General features: G+C 42.9%; 1 protein-coding gene and 1 pseudogene across 1 annotated transcript in view; one reads left to right on the top strand and one right to left on the bottom strand.

Annotated features, from left to right (window-relative positions):
- Positions 1–18,710, bottom strand: part of BAZ1B (bromodomain adjacent to zinc finger domain 1B) — a 79,567-nt gene that overhangs the window by 52,749 nt on the left and 8,108 nt on the right. Inside the window, exons 2-4 of the mRNA XM_064375670.1 lie at positions 12,391–12,507; positions 11,338–11,482; positions 2,368–2,569 (exon numbers count right to left, since the gene is read on the bottom strand). Coding sequence (XP_064231740.1) covers positions 2,368–2,569; positions 11,338–11,482; positions 12,391–12,507 — 464 coding nt within the window. The remainder of the gene's footprint in view (positions 1–2,367; positions 2,570–11,337; positions 11,483–12,390; positions 12,508–18,710) is intronic.
- On the top strand, positions 9,861–9,928 carry LOC135274674 (U6 spliceosomal RNA; annotated as a pseudogene).

Here is an 18,710-nt window from a genome sequence, read left to right as displayed (position 1 = left end):
AACATTCCTAACCAAAACATTTCTCAACCTCAAGGAATTACAAGTAATTCCCTTATTATAAAACTTCAGTATCACAAAGAAAGGAGGGAAACTGGAAAACACAGAAGTTAGCATTCACAATACAGAGCAGGAAACAAAACTGAAGTATCAACAACCTGGAGTAGACCAACTACAATGACACTCTCAGAAGCTTCAAACTACATTAAGAAAGTATCTCAAAAACTATCTGCACAAATCCAAAACATCTAGAGACACAAAACAGAATGGGAAACAGACGACATCCCATTCTAATGCAAAGTCTTTAACACTGAAACAGTGAGCTAACGCTATTTGATCCTCTAATACTCATTCAGAGGGAGGCCATGCACACCAAACACTTGGTGCACCCACATTTTTGGAGACAACAATAATTGAGTCCAGTCAAATTCTTTATTAATGAAGGCCTCAGAGGCTCAATGGTCTTTCCAGCAAGCCAAATCTCAATTCTTCAACTTTAAAAACATTATTGTGGGGTGGGAATTTAAAAATAAATAAAAATAAAAATAAAAACATTACTGTTAGAGTGTCCAGGTTCCTAGGATATCATAGTTTCAGAATTTTACCTGCTCCCAGCTGAGAGGGACTTAAGATTACAGAACATGGAGAGAAGAAAGTGCAACTGACCCTTGAACAGCATGGAGGTTAGAGCTCTGACATCTCCTCTTCTACAGTCAAAAATCTGTATATACAGCCAGGCACAGTGGGTCATGCCTATAATTTCAGCACTTTAAGACGTCGAGGCCACGAGGAGGTCAAGGCTGCAGTAAGCTGTGACCATAACACTCCATTCCAGCCTGGGGGCAACAGTGAGACCCTGTCTCAAAAAAAAGAGGCCATCGCCTGAGCTCAGGAGTTCAAGACCAGCCTGAGAAACATAGAACTAATCTCTACCCAAAAAAAAAAATGCTGCAAAAATTAGCTGGGTGTGGTAGTGCATACCTATTGTCCCAGCTACCTGGGAAGCTGCAGCAGGAAAATCACTTGAGCCAAGGATAGCGAGGCTGCACTGAGCCATGGCTGGACCAGCCTGGCTGACAGAGCAAGACACCTTATCTTCAAAAAGTCAAAAAAACGACACTAGGACAATTAGCAACTTACTAGAGAGATGAACTAGCGTCACATAAAATGACTGAGCTCATTGCAACAGCAACCGGAGGTCACTATGAAATGATTACAGTAGTACAGTATATACTACAATTCATTTTATTTGGTTATTATTTAATACTGAATCTTCACATTTCTCTTGACTGAGAATGGTGTCATATATGGTCTGTTGATGTAAGTTTTGATAAATTTTAACTTTTTATATAATAGATTTCTACATGTATTTTATGGTAGTTAATGATAAAACAGACTAGTATCTACATGTATTTTATGCATTTATGACATACCTAACTTTTTGGGTTTTTTTTTCAATATTTCTAGGTTATGTAGTTCGTCTCTGAGTTTCTTCAAACTGTCACAAGCCTCCAAAGAATTTTCCAATACTTTCATTGAAAAAATCTTGAAACGGACAAGTGCCATTAAAAAAAAAAAAAAAAAAAAAAAAAAACAAGAAAAAAAAAATCCATTCATATGTGGACCTGTGCAGTTTAAACCCACGTTATTCAAGGGTCAGCCGTACCTAAAACCATCACATTGGCTTACACACTGCAGAGCAGGAAGTGTTAGAGTAATTTGCTCCTCCTACCTTGATCACCCACCAACGCATACATACACATTTCCTTTTTAAGACGAAAGGAAAGCAAACTTTCCTTGCCATCTTGAGTAGCCAGCAACGTGCACACAGATTTATTTTTTTTTTGAGACGGAGTTTTGCTCTTGTTGCCCAGGCTGGAGTACAATGGTGTGATCTCAGCTCACTGCAACCTCTGCCACGTGGGTTCAAGTGATTGTCCTGCCTCAGACTCCCAAGTAGCTGGGATTACAGGTGCCCACCACCATGCCCAGCTAATTTTTGTATTTTTAGTAGAGACGGGGTTTCACCATGTTGGCCAGGCTGGTCTCAAACTCTTGACCTCAGATGACCCACCCTCCTCGGGCTCCCAAAGTGCTATTACAGGCATGAGCCACCGCGCCCAGCCCTGCACATAGATTTCTAAGCAACTAGAGGAAACGACTTCCCAATGGTCTTAATTCTTTATGGAGATTTAAGCCTTGATTCATGTTGTAGACATTTTAGTTGTTCTATGAATCATAAATGAACAAAATCATGTCTATATAAAAACTCATTCACACATTTAGTTGCTAGAGAACTCTAAAAGATACGTTCATAATGAAATAAATAGGATTGCATAAAGCACTAAGGAAAACTAGTGTCAAACATACTAATACTCTCTCTCCTTCCTTCATCCTCTTTTACAACTGTCTCCTTCTTCTGATGGTCCTGAGCAATCTGACTGGAATTCTCTTTGTCACTTGATGGAGAATCACAGGCACCATCAGATTTCTTCTCAGTGGCCTCTTCGTCTATTTTCTGCAAAGGATGAATCTTCACAATCTTCACCTTAAGCATTTTCTCCTTCCCAACCTATAAAGGAGATAGTAGAGAAAATCAGAGATAATAAATAAGAACCAGAAACCCAAAGATAAAGTTTACAATATATCATCCAATATACATGCCCCCTCACCTAACAAAAAGTGATTGAAACAGTAAATATCTAAGTACAATGCATTTTTTCCAACTTTATTTCTCAGACTACTAGGTTGAAATACGGCACCCTAAAAACTGAAATGATCACAATCTAGGTTCAGGATTCATGTACTATGCCAATTATACAAGCCCAAAGGGCAATCACTGTACCAGCCTAAAATATGCAAATACAGTCCAAGAACTTACATTTTATTTATTTATTTATCTATTTATTTTTTGAGAGACAGTCTCTCTGTCACCCAGGCTTAAGTGCAGTGGCATGACCTCAGCTCACTGCAACCTCCACCTGCTGGGTTCAAGCCATTCTTCTGCCTCAGCCTCATGAGTAAGTAGGACTACAGGCATGTGCCACTATGCATGGCTAATTTTTGTACTTTTAGTAGAGACGGGGTTTCGCCATCTTGGCCAGGCTGGTCTTGAACTCCTGACCTCATGATCCACCCACCTCAGCCTCCCAAAGTTCTGTTATTGTTTTAAAGAAACAAGATTTTGCTTTGTTGCAGACACTGGCCTTGAACTTCTGGGCTCAAGCAATTCTCTTGCCTCAGCCTTTTAAGTAGCTGGGACTACAGGCACACACCACACGCAGTCCATGTCTACCTTTAAACTGAAATGTTTAGACTACTTACGTTTAATATAATTATAGATATATTTAAGGTTTATTTGCTTTTCTGTTCAGCCTCAACAAAACTAAAAACTGCTCTTCAAAATACACTGTTAAGAAAAAAAAAAAAAAGAAAACAAAAACAATGGCCAGGCATGATGGCTCATGGCTGTAGTCCCAGAACTTTGTGAGGCCAAGCTGGATGGACTGCTTGAGTCCAGGAGTTCAAGACCAGCCTGGGCAACATAGTGAAACCCCATCTCTACAAAAAATACAAAAAAACTTGCCAGGTGAGGGTGCACGCCAGTGACCCCAGCTACTAGGGAGCCTGAGGTAAGAGGATCACTTGAGGGTGGAAGATGAAGTGAGTCATGATTGCACCACCTCACTCAAGCCTGGGCAACAGAGTGAGACCTTATCTCACAAAATAAAAATAAAAAAAACTCTACAAAGTTTCCCAATGATCCTAAAGAGTTCAAACTAGGCAGGGTACAGTGGCTCACGCCTGCAATCCCAGCACCTGAAGTCAGGAGTTCAAGACCAGCCTGGCCAATGTGGTGAAACTCCATCTCTACTGAAAATTGAAAAATTAGGCTGGGTGCGGTGGCTCATGTCTGTATTTCCAGCACTTTGGGAGGCGGAGGTGAGTGGATCATCTGAGGTAGGGAGTTCGAGACCAGCCTGACCAACATGGAGAAACCCCATCTCTCCTAAAAATACAAAAAATAGGCCGGCATGGAGAAACCCCATCTCTACTAAAAATACAAAAATAGGCTGGGCACGGTGGCTCACACCTGTAATCTCAGTACTTTGGGAGACCAGTGGATCACCTGAGGTCAGGAGTACGAGACCATCCTGGCCAACATGGCAAAACCTGTCTCTACTAAATATACAAAAATTAGCTGGGCATGATGGCGGGCACCTGTAATTCCAGCTACTTGGGAGGCTGAGGCAGGAGAATAGCTTGAACCCGGGAGGTGGAGATTGAAGTGAGCCGAGATCACACCACTGCACTCCAGCCTGGGCAACAAGAGAGAAACTCCATTTAAAAAAAAAAATGAAAAATTAGCTGGGCACGGTGGCGGGCACCTGCAATCCCAGCTACTCAGGAAGCTGAGGCAGGGGAATCGCTTGAACCCAGGAGGCAGAGGTTGCAGTGAGCTGAGATTGCACCGTCTTACTCCAGCCTGGGCAACAAGAGTGAAACTCTATCTCAGTAAAGAGTTCAAACCATTTTTGCAAAGTAAACCTTATGACAAAACAAAAACAACAGAGTTCAAACCATGACCTAACCTTTGAGACCCCATACAAGATCTAGCCCTTGGCCACCTGATACTACCCTTCCCACCATCCTCCCTCATTATATAGTCTAGCCACATGGATTTTTTTCTCTGTTCTCCCAGCACAATGGTTTTCCAAATACAGGACAGAAGTAATTTTGTCATCCCTCTTTTCCTTTCCCCAAGACATATGGCAATGTCTGATTTTCACAACTGAGAGGGTGCTACTGGCATGTAGTGGGTAGAGGACAGGTATGCTACTAAATACCCAACAATGCACAGGACAGCCCTCACTAGAATCATCTGGCCTAAAGTCTGTAATGTCAACATTGAGAAGTCCTGTTCTTGACCATCCAAGTTCCCTTTTGCTTAAGGGTCCTCACACACCCAGTTCTCTCTCCCTGAAATACTCCATACCCCCTTCTCCCACGGATATATCTTACTAAACATTTAGGTTTCACCTTAAATGTTGCTTCCTCAGCCGGGAGCAACAGCTCATGCCTGTAACCCCAGCACTTTGGGAGATCAAGGCAGGTGGATCACGAGGTCCAGGAGTTCAAGGCCAGCCTGGCCAACACAGTGAAACCATGTTTCTACTAAAAATACAAAAATTAGCCGGGTGTGGTGGCACCCACTTATAGTCCCTGCTACTCGGGAGGCTGAGACGGGAGAACTGCTTGAACCCTGGGGCAGAGGTTGCAGTGAGTTGAGACCACCACTGGGTGACAGAGTGAGACTTCAACTCAAAAAAAAGAAAAAAATGTTGCTTCCTCAGAGGAGCTTTACTAGATCAGCACGAATTCTAGTTCTAACCTAGATTCCCCTGATTATAAATTTTAATAAATACCCTGTGCTTTTCCTTCATAGTTCTCATCACCAATGTTAAACACCCAAAAAACAACTGTGAAGTTTGGTCACTGTTTATTCCAGCACCCAAAAGATGCTCTCTACATAGCAGATCATCAATAAATATATGGGATAAACACCTCTATATGGAGCTTGAAACAATGTTTGTGGCACCCTTCCAATGACCATCACATCTACTTTTTATTTTTTATCACACTTAGAGTACAAAACATGTTTATAAATAACGAACACCTGTGTACCCACCATACAGGTTAAAGTACTTAACATTAATAGTGGCCAGGCCCAGTGGCTCAGGCCTGTAATCCCAACAGTTTGGGAGGCCAAAGTAGGAGGATCGCTTGAGCTCAGGAGTTCAAGACCAGCCTTGGCAACATGGCGAAACCTAGTCTCTACAAAAAATACAAAATTTAGCCAGTGCCTTTGGACTATAGGATGAGGGGAAAAAAAAATACAATTAGCCAGGCATTGTAGCTACAGTCCCAGCTACTTGGGAGACTGAAGTGGGAGGATGGCTTGAGCCTGGGAAGCGGAGGTTGCAGTGAGCCAAGGTCATACCACTGCACTCCAGCTTATGCAACAGAGCCAGACCTGTCTGAAAAATAAAAAGAATATTAGTAGTACCTCAGAATCTCCCAGTAAGTCACTCTCAGGGGGAAACAACCCTCTCCTCCTGACAGTGGTAACAAACATTCTAAGTTATTTAGTTTTGCCTGCTTTGAGTTCTCTAGAAATGGATCCATACTGTATTCTTCTGTGACTTCAAGTTCATATTTTTTTCTGCTATAGAGTATTCTATGGCTTAATAATTTGTTTATCCATTCACCTACTGATGGCTACTTGGGTCATCTCCTTGTTGGACTACTATGAACAATTCTATTAATATACTTACACAAATCTCCTAGGGCAAAATTAAGAGGGTAAATATTCAAGAAAAAAATACTTAGTCAAAGGATATGTATAATATCCAATTGTATTCAGCAATGCCAAGTGTTTACCAAAATAGATGTGCTATTTACACTATGAGCAATTCCACATTCCTGTCAAAACTTGGCAGTAAATTTTTCTTCTTTATTAATCTGATGTTTATATATTATCTCACTATGGTTTTGATTAGATTTCCTGCATTACTGATGAGTTCAAACATATTTTCATGTTTATGGACATATATACCTCCTCAATATCTCTTTCCTTTCCTCAATCTTTTTTTGCTATGTTGCCCAAGCTGGAGTACAGTGGTGTCATCATAGTTCACTGTAGCCTTGAACTCATGGGTTCAAGCGATCCTCCTGTCTCAGTCTTCTAAGTAGCTGAGACTACAAACATGCACTACCAGGTACAGCCGATTTTTGTTATTTTCTGTAAAAACAAGGTCTACCTATGTTGCACAGGCTGGTCTGTAACTCCTAGCTTCAAGCCATTCTCTCGCCTCAGCCTCCCAAAGTATTGGGATTACAGGCAGGAGCCACTCAGCCCATCTTTCCTCAAACATTTCTTCTTTCACCTTGCAGATGTGTGCAAAATATTTTGGTTTTGCCACTTCAAATCTATTTCCATCCTTCTCTACCTGGCTCTATGCTTACACAGGCTGACCTTTACAGCCTCCACCAAGACTCCCATTGCCATCTAGATTCTGGCGAGTTCAGTTCACAGAAGCATTAGCAGAAATCCAGAAGACGGAAGTAAAGTGTCACTGGATGTTTATTCCCAAATGCCTCCCTAGAAGATTGGTTACGGTTTTCTCTCACTACCCAAGTACTCTTCAACAACAATGGCCACTCGGTTCTAGTTCCTGCACCCACTCCTTCCCTCTGTTTCCTTGGGGTTTAGAAAGATAACGTCTTAAATGAAAGTTGCCAGGAAATTTTTAAAAAAATGATAAAGTCTCCCCTAACTGCTGATAGGTATGAGGTACTTAAACTTTCCTTGTTAAGTTTTCCTTAACCCTGATCAGACTGCTGTCTGCTGTCAACAGCCCCTTTGTTAAACTCAATTCAATTACATTTGAGTATGCTATCTGTTTCCTGCCAGGACACTGACATAGTATGTGATGAGAACCCACTAGTGGCCAGCCACGGTGATTCATACTTGTAATCTCAGCATTTCGCAGGCCCAAGGTGGGAGGATCACGCGAGCTCAGGAGTTTGAGACCAGCCTGGGAAACATGGCAAGACCCCATCTCTTTATAAAAAATAAAAAACAAGCTGGGCACGGTGGCTCACACCTATAATCCCAGCACTTTGGGAGGCCAAAGCAGACGGATCACGAGGTCAGGAGATTGAGACCATCCTGGCTAACTCAGTGAAACCCCGTCTCTACTAAAAATACAAAAAATTAGCCAGGCATAGGGGCACACACCTGCAGTCCCAGCTACTTGGGAGGCTGAAGCAAGAGAATCAGTTGAACCTGGGAGGTGGAGATTGCAGTGAACTGAGATCGCACCACTACACTCCAGTCTGGGCAACAGAGCAAGACTTCATCTCAAAAAATAAATAAATAAATAACTTAGCTAGGTATGGTGGTGAGTGCCTACAGTCCCAGCTACTCAGGAGGCTGAGGTTGGAGGACTGCTTGAGCCTGGGAGGTTAAGGCTGCAGTGAGCTATGACTGCATCACTGCACTCCAGTCTGAGAGACAGAGGGAGACCCCATTCCAAAAAACAAAACAAAAAAAACAAAACAAAACAAAAAAACAAAGAGGCCAGGTATGGTGGCTCATGCCTATAATCCTAGCACTTTGGGAGGCCGAGGCGGGTGGACCAGTTGAGGTCAGGAGTTCAAGACCAACCTGGTCAACATGGTGAAATCCTGTCTCTACTAAATATACAAAAATTAGCCGGATGTGGTGGCAGGCGCCTGTAATCTCAGCTACTCGGGAGGCTAAGGCAGGAGAATGGCCTGAACCCAGGAGGGGGAGGTTGCAGGGAGCCAACATGGCTCCACTGCACTCCAGCCTGGGCAATAAGAGCAAAACTTCATCTCAAAAAATAAAAAAAAAACACAAATAAACAAAATCCCACTGCCAGACATGACAAATAAAAAAGAACTAGCTAGGGGATACAAAGGAGTCAAAGTAAATTAGTTCAACAAAGAAAGAACAAGAACTTTGAAACCAGAGAGAGAGGTGTGAATCTTGGTCCCATCATGCACTGGCTATTGTAGCACAAACTGGTGCTCAGCTGGCTACCAAGCTATTCCCTCCTCCTTCTCTCTTGCCAGCCTGTCTCTTTTGAGACCTAAACACAAAGGAAGATACTCTTTCTCAGCCCCCGCTGCAGCTCTGGGTGGTTATGTAAGCCAAGGTCTAGCCAGTAACATGTAAAGATAAAGGGTGGTGCTTTCTATTTTATGCTTCTAGAAAGATTTTTCCAGATATGCTTCTGGAAAGATTTTCTTAGCCTGCTTTGGTAAGTATTCCCTCACTCTGAAGACAGTCACAATTTCACAACTAAGAGGCAACAAAGCTAAGGGCCAGAACTCAACATACTGAGAAGAACAGAAGAGAAAGACAAAGTCTAGGTCCTTGACAATAATATTCAACCTCTATACCAAACTTGGAACTCTATACAAAACACACACACACACACATACATCTAAGACTTACTATGTGAGATAACCACATGTCCTTTTTGTTTAAACCAGTGCTACTAAAAGTGTTGTACTTCATGTGACCACATCATCACTACCCTGCAGTGTTAGAATTGAAAAATGTTAGGTCCTACCCTAGACCTTCCGAACTCTCAAGGAATGGGCTGAAGACGGTTCAAGCAATTCCCCCACCTCAGCCTCCCGAGTAGCTGGGTCTACAGGCATTCGCCACCACACTCGGATAAATTTTGTATTTTTTGTAGAGACAGGGTTTTGCCATGTTGGCCAGGCTGGTCTCGAACTCCTGACCTTAGGTGATCTGCCCACCTTGGCCTCCCAAAGTGCTGGGATTACAGGTGTGAGCCACCATGCCCCAGCCAAAATAATGTATTTTCAGTAGCTAAGTATTACACTAAAGGTTGAGAACTAAGGGCCACTATTAGAATTTCACTACATATGGCTGAAAGCACTCTTAACTAATATGTATCAACCATGACATACCATTCAGATGTATAAGACTGCCTACCATCTCAAGATTTTTGTGCAAATTCAGCAAGACATTATGTAAAGAAATTAGCCCAGTGTCAGGTACATACAGATAGATATTTAACAACTGTTTACTTCTTTCTCCCGAATCTCACTTTCAGCTTTCACAAGATTACATGGGGATTGCTTTAGTATTAGGTATCACTTTTGTAATAGTTATCCTTTAGCTATTTCGACTGGATAATTAAAAAACAAATCTAAGTAGAAAAAGAAAAAAGCCACGTCTGATTATAGTGAGGACTTGGATTAAATACATCTGAAAGTCTTTTAAACATAGTAAGAATTATGTGCTCACTTTGCCAGCACATACAATGAAACTGGAATGATACAGAGAAGATGAGCATGGCCACTGCATGGGCGGAGCACAGTGGCTAATGCCTGTAATCTCAGCACTTTCGGAGGCCAAGGTGGGAAAATAGCTCAGGAGTTAGAGACCAGCCAGGGCAACATGGTGAAATCCAGTCTCTATAAAATATACAAGAAATTAGCCGGGATGGCCAGGCACAGTAGCTCATGCCTATAACTCAGCACTTTGGGAGGCTGAGGTGGGCAGATTACCTGAGGTCAGGAGTTCAAGACCAGCCTGACCAACATTGAGAAACCCCATCTCTACTAAAAATACAAAATTAGCCAGGCGTGGTGACGGACACCTGTAATCCTAGCTACTGAGGAGGCTGAGGCAGGAGAATCACTTGATCCTGGGAGGCGGAGGTTGCGGTCAGCCAAGATCATGCCATTGCACTCCAGCCTGGGCAATAAGAGAAAAACTCTGTCTAAAAAAAAATTAGCTAGGCATGGTAGTACACACTTGTGGTCCCAGCTACATCAAGGATGACGTGGGAGGATTGCTTGAACCCGGGAGGTAGAGGCTGCAGTGAGCCGAGATCACGTCACTGCACTATTCCAGCATGGATAACAGAGTAAGACCCTGTCTCCAAAAAAGAAAAAGAAAAATCAAAACCAAAAAAGCAAAACAGCATTATCAAAAAAGGATGAAAAAGACAAAGCAAGGAGGATGCACTCACTAGTACAACAAAGTGTAGCAATTATTACAATACTAAAACACTTAGTGATGAATGTGGTTCTAAAATTTGGTTCAAGGCCAGGAGACTGCATATGCCTGCAGTCCCAGCTACTCTGAAGGCTGAGGTGGGAGGATGGCTTAAGCTAAGCCGTCCAAGGCTACAGTGAACTATGACTGCACCACTGCACTCCAGATTATGTGACAGAACAAGACCCTGTCTCTAAACAAATAAATAAATAAAAATAAAATGTAGTCCTTAGAATACTTGATATTAACTACTAATATCAAGTATTAGGCTGGGCACCGTGGCTCACACCTATTATCCCAGCACTTTGGGAGGTCAAGGTGGGTCGACCATCTGAAGTCAGGAGTTCAAGACCAGCCTGACCAACATGATGAAACCCCGTTGCTACCAAAAATCAAAAATTACCTGGGCATGGTGGCGGGTGCCTATAGTCTCAGTTAGTCAGAAAGCTGAGGTGGGAGAATCACTTGAACCCAAAAGGCTAAGGCTGCAGTGAGCCAAGATGGCATACTGCATTCCAGCCTGGGCAACAGAGCAAGACTTCACCTCAAAACACACACATACACACACACACACACACACACACACACACACACACACACACAAACATCAAGTGTTAATACTTGATATTAAATATAACACGATTTTATATACACAAAAATGTGTTCTGTAAAATACGCTGGCAGCTCTAAGTTCGAAACAAACAGGCACTCACCTCAAAGTCACACTCTTCTCCCACAGCGTATTTGGTCATGATCTCCAACCAAGCAGTATCCACTAACTTCTCTAAGGAGGCTGTGTTATGGTGAACCATTTCCAGAACAAGCTTTTCATACCAGGCAGGAAACTCCTCCTTCAAACTAAATAAATGTTATTAGTTATCAAGAAAACACAGAAAAACGTATCCAGAGATTTAATTCAAGTCAATTCAAACATTTCTTCCTTTCTTTTCCAAATATTTCTCGCTCTGTCACCAAGGCTGGAGTGCAGTGATACTCATAGCTCACTAGCCTCCACTTCCTGGGATCAAACGATTCTTCTACTTCAGCCTCTGAGGGAGCTGGGATCAAATGCATGTACCACTGCATGTACCCTCTTTTTTTTTTTTTTGAGACGGAGTCTCACACTGTCGTCCAGGCTGTAGTGCAGTGGTGCAATCTTGGCTCACTGCAACCTCCGCCTCCTGGGTTCAAGCAATTCTCCTGCCTCAGCCTCCCGAGTAGCTGGGACTACAGGCGTGCGCCACCACGCCCAGCTTATGTTTTTATATTTTTAGTAGAGACAGGGTTTCACCATGTTGGCCAGGATGGTCTCGATCTCCTGACCTTGTGATTCGCCCACCTTGGCCTCCCAGCTACTTGGGATGCTGAGGTGTGAGAATTGCTTCAACCCAGGAGGCAGAGGTTGCAGTGAGCCGAAATCGTGCCACTGCACTCCAGCCTAGGCAATAGAACAAGACTCCATCTCAAAAATAAAAATACACTACATTTCCAGCGTACTTACAAGGTGAAAGAATGGAGCAGAAACACTCAAAGGCCTGATAAATACCTAAATAAGTATATATATAAAACTAAATAAATATTCCCCACCTTGCTACTAACAAAATGCCATTAGGCAAAGGAACCCAGAAACACATACAGTACACTAATGTAATATATTCTAATTTGTGTCCTATAAATTTAAATACAAATACTGCTTTAGAGTTAATATTCCCTCCTTCCCTAACAATGTGAAGATGGTGCCAAAGGGCAATGCTTCTATTACTTACAGCTCAGCAACTTCCTGTTCTTCCTCCCAGGCTTCCTTGTGTGTTAGCTGACTGCTTCCAGTACTCTTGCACGTCCAAATGCGCTCACTGTACCTTTCTAAGCGGGCTTCATACTCTCTGTTGGCAGTAGTTCAGGAAAACAATATGCAAGCAACAGAAACAACTAACCCATACCCGTAAGATACTTATATATAGAAAAAAATCTGCAGTATCCTTTTTAAAATGTGTAGCATGAGAACATAAAAATGGAATCAGGGTCTTCAAGCAGAATCAGGGCCCAAAGCAAAATGACTATGACTAAAGTATAATGAGAATGGATCATCATGGGCTGGGCGCACCGCATGGGATTTACAGACTGGGATGATCACGTCTCTAATCGCATTTTGGGAGGCCAAGGTGGGGAAATCATTTGAGACCAGGAGTTCGAAACCAGCCTGGCCAACGTGGTGAGACCTCGCCTCCACAAAAAAATAAAAATTAAAAATAAGAATGGTTTTTCATGTTTTACAAAAAAAATTGGTATTTTAGTACAAATGTGATTTCCTCAATTCACCAAAGTTTCATTACACAAGACTTACATTGTACTAAAACTTCATAAGGAAAAGTAAAGATAAATTAAAACACAAGTCATAAGAAATAACAATGTAAGGTAAGTGAAATTTTTAGAAAACTCAAGATAGTCTGCAAGTTTAAGAATCAGTCCACTGTACCTCCATTAAAAAAAAAAAAAATCGGTCTACAGTAAGATGAGATGACTAGGCCACAGTCTCACAGGCAGTTTGGAATAACCTTGAGCGTATGTTAATGATCCATTTACCCACAGCCCTAGAGCCCACCTTGGAAACATCTGTTCCTTCTCAGTGTTTACAAGCTTGTTCAACCTGCGGCCCAGGACGGTTTTGAATACAGCCTAATACAAATTCATAAACTTTCTTAAAACATTATGAGTTGGCCGGGCATGGTGGCTCACACCTGTAATCCCAGCACTTTGGGAGGCTGAGGTGGGTGGATCACTTGACGTCAGGAGTTCGAGACTAGCCTGGGCAACATGGTGAAACCTCATCTCTACCAATAATACAAAAATTAGCCAAGTGTGGTGGCATGCACCTGTAATCCCAGCTACTTGGGAGGCTGAGGTAGAAGGATCACTTGAACCCATGAGGTGGAGGTTGCAATGAGCTGAGATCATCCCACTACACTCCAGCCTGGGGCAGACAAGAGTGAAACTCTGTCTCCAAAAAAAAAAAAAAAATCATGAGTTTTGTGTGGTTTTTTTAGCAAATCAACTATTGTTAGTGTTAGTGTTAGTGTATTTTATGTGTGGCCTGAGACAACACTTTTTCCAATGTGACCAAAAGATTGGATACCCCTGGTTTAAAAAATAAATTTCATAAAATATGGAAGTATTCCGAAAAGGCCAGGTGTGGTGGCTCACACTTGGAATCCCAGCACTTTGGGAGGCCGAGGCAGGCAAGGTCAGGAGTTTGAGACTAGCCTGGCCAACATGGTGAAACCCATCTCTACTAAAAATACAAAAATTACCTGGACGTGATGGCAGGTGCCTGTAATCCCAGCTACTCAAGAGGCTGAGACAGGAGAATCCCTTGAACCCAGGAGGAGGAGGCTGCAGTGAGCCAAGATCGTGTCATTGCACTGCAGCCTGGGTGACAAGAGTAAGACTTTGTCTCAAAAAAAAAAAAAAAAAAAGTGGCTGCGCGCAGTGGGTCACGCCTGTAATCCCAGCACTTTGGGAGGTTGAGGTGGGTGGATCACCAGGTCAGGAGATTGAGACCTGTAGTCCCAGCTACTTGGGAGGCTGAGGCCGGAGATTCGCTCGGACCCGGGAGGCAAAAGTTGTAGGGACCCAAGATCACGCCACTGCACTCCAGCCTGGGCAACAGAGCGAGATAACGTCTCAAAAAAAAAAAGTATTCTGAAAAGTACTTCTGATATAATAGTTATCCAGTCTCTATGATATCTCCAATAAAACTTACATTCAGAAGATCATTTACTAGCCACTTAAAGTCTTCCTGAGGGAGACGAGAGAAAGAAAAATCAAGTTGGTAGCATAAAAACAGCAACTAACTTTCGACACAAAACCAACTGGAATTCACCATCAGCTGGTTGCTTTCAAATTCAAATGGCAAGTAACTAATTTACTTTTATGCTAAGCAACAGATGCTATGTAAGAAAATCAACTGACTTAAGTAGAAAGTTAGCAAACAATACCTGTATATTCCAAGTGACCCGTTTTATAGTGGTTGAAATAAAAGTATTTAAACAGCTTCCTCTATAATACTACCTAATAACTAAACAAATATTCTAATTTTTGTTTTTAGAGACAAGGCCTTGTTATGTTGTCCAGGCTGGCCTGATTTCCTGGGATCAAGAGATCCTCCTGCCTTAGTCTCCTGAATAGCTGGAATTACAGGCTCACACTGAAGCACCTAGCTCATTTATCTATTTATTTATTTTTGACACAGGGTCTCACTCTGTCACCCAGGCTTAAGTGTAGTGGTGGGATCATGGCTCACTGTAGCCTTGACCTCCTGGGATCAAGCAATCCTGAGCCTCAGCCTCCTGAGTAGCTGGGACTACAGGTGCACACCACCATGTCCAGCTAAATTTTTTAACTTTTGCAGAGTTGGGTTCTCACCAAGTTGCCCAGGTTGGTCTTGATCTCCTAGGCTCAAGCAGTCCTCCTGTCTCAATCTACCAAAGTGCTGGGATTACAGGTGTGAGCCACGGCGCCCGATCTCATGTTTAATGAATATAGATGCTTGGTTTTCCAGGGTTTTAATCAGCAAAAAGGCTAACAAGAACAAACCACAGGTAATCCAAAACGGTAATCCAATAGTATAAGCACCTTTGCTCATTGTGGATCTTTCTCTAGATCTGCTAAAATTGAAGTAATAAATCCATTTCTTTAGCAGGGGTGATGCTAATATCTAAGTGATTAAACAAAATATATAGTATGAGTAAAAACCTGAGTCAGACTTCCATATACAGCTATGCAAATCCAATCACTGAAAAATTTTCAAGCCTATACCCAGAGAAGAGCAACAGAATGGCTTCCATAGGGCATTATCACAAGATGGTTTTGTCTGCTACACTAGGGGAGTGGAGGGGATGGGTAGTAAAATAAGGATAGAGAAGGAATCAGTAAGTGGACTTACTTAAACTTTCAAAAAGCTTGGTAACATTCTAACACATTATTTACCCATATTTAAGAAGCTCCAGCAGTCATAGTGGCTCAGGCCTGTAACCCATCATTTGGGAGGACAAAGTGGGAGGATCCCTTGAGCCCAGGAGTTCAAGACCAGCCTGAACAACATAGCGAGACTCTATCTTTACAAAAAAATGATTAAAAAAAAAAAAAAAGAAACTCACTGTGTCATCAGAGAGAATGTAAGAGAAACTACATTAATAAACATGTCTTTTTTTTTTTGGAGACGAAGTTGTGCTCTGTAGCCTAGGCTGTAGTGCAGTGGTGCCATCTTGGCTCACTGCAATTTCTGCCTCCCAGGTTCAAGCGATTCTCCTGCCTCAGCCTCCCGAGTGGCTGTGACTACAGGCATGTGCCACCAGGCCCAGCTAATTTTTATATTTTTAGTGGAGACGGTTTCACCACGTCGGCCAGGCTAGTATCAAACTCCTGACCTTGTGATCCACCTGCCTCAGCCTTCCAAAGTGCTGGGATTATAGGTGTGACCCACTGCCAGTCAACAAATACTGCTCTCTTAAAGAGAGAACAGTAAGTTTTTATTATTACAAGTTGAGGATTCCTTATCCAAAATGCTTAGAACCAGTAGTAGTTTGAATTGCAAATTTCTTTCAGATTTTGGAGTATTCGCATTATACTTACTAGTTTAGCATCCCAAGTCCAAAAATCCAAAATCCAAAATGCTCATTGGAGCATTTTGGGGATCATCTTGAGACTCAAAAACCTTCAAATTTTGGAGCATTTCTAATTTGTGGATTTGGGATGTTCAATCTAGAGCTGTTACTTTAAAAAGTAGAGGTCGGCTAAGCAGGGGTCGCCTGTAATCCCAGCACTTTGGGAGACCAAGGCAGGAGGTGAGGAATTCAAGACCAGCCTGGCCAAAATGGTAAAACCCCAACTCTACTAAAAATTAGCCAGGTGTGATGGCATGCGCCAGTAATCCCAGTTACTCAGGAGGCTTAGGCAGGAGAATTGCTGTAACCTAGGAGGCAGAAGTCGCAGTGAACTGAGATCCCAATATTGCACTCCAGCCTGGGCAACAAGAGTGAAACTCCGTCTCAAAAACATAAAAAAGTAGGGGCTGGGCACGATGGCTCATTGCCGCAATCCCAACAGTTTAGGAGGCCCAGGCAAGAGCACCACTCAAGCCCAGGAGTTTGAGACCAGCCTGGGCAACATAGCAAAACCCCATCTCTACAAAAAAAAGAAAAAAATTAAAAATTAAAAAATTAGCTGGAAGTGGTGGCACAGGCCTGTAGTCCCAGCTATTCAGGGATCTGAGGTGGGAGATCACTTTAGCCTAGGAGGCGGAGGTTGGAATGAGCTGAGATGGTGCCACTGCACTCCAGACTGGGCAACAGAAGAAGACTGTCTTTAAAAAAAAAAGATTGCCGGGCGCGGTGGCTCACGCCTGTAATCCCAGCACTTTGGGAGGCCGAGGCGGGTGGATCACGAGGTCAAGAGATCGAGACCATCCTGGTCAACATGGTGAAACCCCGTCTCTACTAATACAAAAAAATTAGCTGGGCATGGTGGTGCGTGCCTGTAATCCCAGCTACTCAGGAGGCTGAGGCAGGAGAATTGCCTGAACCCAGGAGGCAGAGGTTGCGGTGAGCCGAGATCGCGCCATTGCGCTCCAGCCTGGGTAACGAATGAAACTCCGTCTAAAAGAAAAAAAAAAAAAAAAAATTGTCCAAAGGGAACACTTTCCCTCCCTCCACACACAACTCCTCTGACCCTGACCCCGACACAAATAAAGAAATAAACACCTGCTCCTTTTCCAGGGTTCTCTATTTCAGAGAATAATACTATAATCCAATAGAAAATCAAGCATTATCCTTGACTCTTCCCCAATCAATCACCAAATCTTGTCAAATCCACATCATTGGCTGGGCACGGTGGCTCACGCCTATAATCCCACCACTTTTTGAGGCTGAGGCAGGCGGATCACCTGAGGTCAGGAGTTCCAGACCAGCCTGGCCAACACAGTGAAACCTCATCTGTACTAAAAATACAGTAATTAGCCTGAGTGGTGGTGCGCGTCCATAATCCCAACTGCTTGGGAGACTGAGGCAGGAGAATCGTTTGAACCCAGGAGGTGGATGTTGCAGTCAGCTGAGATCAAACCACTGTAATCCAGCCTTGGAGCAACAGAGCAAGACTCTGTCCAAAAACAAATAATAATAATAATTTGTCTCTGAAATCTATCCATTGTGCTTTTTCTCCACTTCAAAGGCTAGTAAGTTTATTCAAACCACCATTATCTATTGCCAAGACTTTTTTTTTTTTTTTTTTTTTGAAACAGGGTCTTACTCTGTTGCCCAGGCTGGAGTGCAGTGGCACGATTTCAGTTCATTGCAACCTCCGCCCCCCAGGTTCAACTGAATTCTCCTACCTCAGCCTCCCAAGTAGCTGGGATTACAGGCATGCGCCACTAACTTTTGTGTTTTTAGGAGAGACAGGATTTCACCAGGTTGGCCAGGCTGGTCTCAAACTCCTGACTTCAGGTGATCCACCTGCCTCAACCTCCCAAAGTGCTGGGATTACAGGCATGAGCCATCGAACCCAGTCACTTACCTAGACTATTTTAATAGCCATGTCACTGTCATGATGCTGCTAGTCTCAAGACTGGAGATCTATTCTCAACACTGCAAGCCAGGCGCAGTGGCTCACCCCTGTAATCCCAATACTTTGTGAGTCTGAGGCAGGCAGATCACTTGAGGCCAGGAGTTTAAGACCAGCATGGCCGACATGGTGAAATCCCGTCTCTACTAAAATTACAAAAAAATTAGCCAGCTGTGGAGGTACGCGCCTGTAATCCCACCTACACAGAAGGCTGAGGCAGGAGAATCACTCAAACCCGGAAGGCAGAGGTCGTGGTAAGCTGAGATCATGTCATTGCACTCCAGCCTGGAAAACAGAATGAGATCCTATCTCAAAAACAAAAATATAAAAACAGTACAGCCACAGTAATCTTTCTAAACCTAAAAGCCTGTTTCCTTTCATATTCAAATTTTTCAAAAGCCTCCACTAAATGTAAAGCCCAAAGGAAACTCCTCAGCCCACCTCACAAGTGCTAGTGTGATGCTGTCCTTTT

This window comes from Aotus nancymaae, unplaced genomic scaffold, assembly GCF_030222135.1.
Source record: "Aotus nancymaae isolate 86718 unplaced genomic scaffold, 86718_ANA_hifiasm-v0.15.2.pri h1tg000012l, whole genome shotgun sequence".
Lineage (NCBI taxonomy): Eukaryota > Metazoa > Chordata > Mammalia > Primates > Aotidae > Aotus > Aotus nancymaae.
The sequence above is the reverse complement of the archived record's forward strand: the minus strand, read 5'-3'. Positions and strand labels throughout refer to the sequence as shown.